General features: G+C 36.5%; 1 protein-coding gene across 1 annotated transcript in view; it reads right to left on the bottom strand.

Moving 5' to 3' along the window:
- The window catches only part of TMEM2 (transmembrane protein 2), a 70,966-nt gene that overhangs the window by 38,766 nt on the left and 30,418 nt on the right, over window positions 1-1,782 (bottom strand). Inside the window, exon 7 of the mRNA XM_012641588.1 lies at window positions 698-867. Within this exon, the coding sequence (XP_012497042.1) occupies window positions 698-867 (170 nt within the window). The remainder of the gene's footprint in view (window positions 1-697; window positions 868-1,782) is intronic.

The raw sequence follows: 1,782 nt of genomic DNA, 5'->3' as shown, positions 1-1,782 counted from the left end.
CCAGCTACTCGGGAGGCTGAGGCAGAAGGATCACTTGAGCCCAGGAGTTTGAGGTTGCTGTGAGCTAGGCTGACGCCACAGCACTCACTCTAGCCTGGGCAAAAAGAGTGAGACTCTGTCTCAAAAAAAAAAAAAAACATATGTGAACTTTCTTTCCAGAAATACTAGGCAAGTAAAAATAAATAAAATAAAACATACATAACCAAAATGCAGCCTAGAAGTCAAAACAGATTAGTATACAGAATATGGCTTACCATATAATAAGTACTCGATATTTTTACAAAATAAAAATCAAAAAATATTATTATAGAAACATATTTTGTATGTGCACACTACTACTGTTTACTCTTTAGTAATATCATGTTTTTAAAAGAATCAATTGATTCTTTAAGAAATTGCATGCATGGATACCAAGATCCTTCATTTTTTTCTCTGTGTAGTTAGTTCTTCCCAATATTTTGATTTAACTCTTCATGGAACAATTCTTGACTGGTTTAACTACAGGTCCAGGTCAACTAAATGAAGGTACAACTTTCTCTTTTAATTATCTAAAACCTGCTCATTGTCATTTGAGAGAAGTGAAATATGATTTCTTTTTAATATCTCTCCATATATCTCATTCTAAAACTTGAAAGTTCTTTTAAACATGCATTTAGCAACCAGGATTTCAAATAAATCATCAAGTCCTTTTGCCTACCATAACATGTCCCCCAAAGGTATCATAATCAAAAAATTGGCACTGATTTTCTGCATAGCAGGAGTCCTCCATTTCTCCTTGGATCACAATGTTCCGGGTGAGAAGTCCAACCTCAGCTCGCATGTCTACACCATCTATGATCTCACCCATGTGCAGGAACTGAGGGGTTTCTGGTTGATGTGGGCAAGGAAAAAAAGAATTTTAGAACAAATAAAACATAAAATGTACTTCAAAAAGACATTCTTCAGTCTCTAACCCCAAGATATTATCAATAACCTATTGTCTGCTTCCATTCTCTAAATCTCAGAACCACAGAATCCCAGGATGCAGGGATTTTAAAGATTATCTAGTTCATTCCCCCACCCAATGCCTGAACCCTCACTACCAACTCTTCTGCCAATCTCGAACTGGTGCGTTGCCAGACAGCTTGCCCCTCCATGAAGTAGCTCAATCCTCCCTTGAACAGCACTAATAACCTGGAATCTGCCTAATGATTGATAATCTTTCTCTCTGGTTCCTGCCCATAGGCTCTTGGCCCATTCCCCTGAGGGCATATGAAGAACTAAATACATAGTGAGTCCATAAAACAAATAATTCCATAGATGTTAACATCAGAGTGTCAAGAGTTCGTGCTTCTACTTGAAAGCTAAAGTAATACGCATTTGGACATTAACAATACACAAATTACCACCTTTTCTTTCCCATTTCTTACTTTAATATTACTAGGCATTCTTGTAAATTCCTCCTTTACTGGAAGTTTACAAGCACTTTAATAATGAGCTTTTCTCTGATGCTCTTATTACATAAACTCAGGAAGGAAAAATACACATAAATCATGGGAGGTGAGTTCATGAAGACTCATCATGTAGACTTGTTGACAAGAGTGGGAATTTCCAAAAAGATGCATGCCAGATGGTATCATAGTTATGGGGGGTTTTTGTTGTTTTTGTTTTGCTTATGCCCTGTGTTATCAACAAGGAAAAGTACAACTCTCAATGAAGCACAGAGAAAGAGTACGAAGTGAGCCAATCGGTTTTTTTAAAAACAGAAAATTTTTCCTTCAACTTTCAAAACTCTAACTTACC

This window comes from Propithecus coquereli, unplaced genomic scaffold, assembly GCF_000956105.1.
Source record: "Propithecus coquereli isolate 6110/MARCELLA unplaced genomic scaffold, Pcoq_1.0 Scaffold166, whole genome shotgun sequence".
In the NCBI taxonomy this organism is placed as follows: domain Eukaryota; kingdom Metazoa; phylum Chordata; class Mammalia; order Primates; family Indriidae; genus Propithecus; species Propithecus coquereli.
This window is presented reverse-complemented; position numbering and strand designations above follow the sequence as displayed.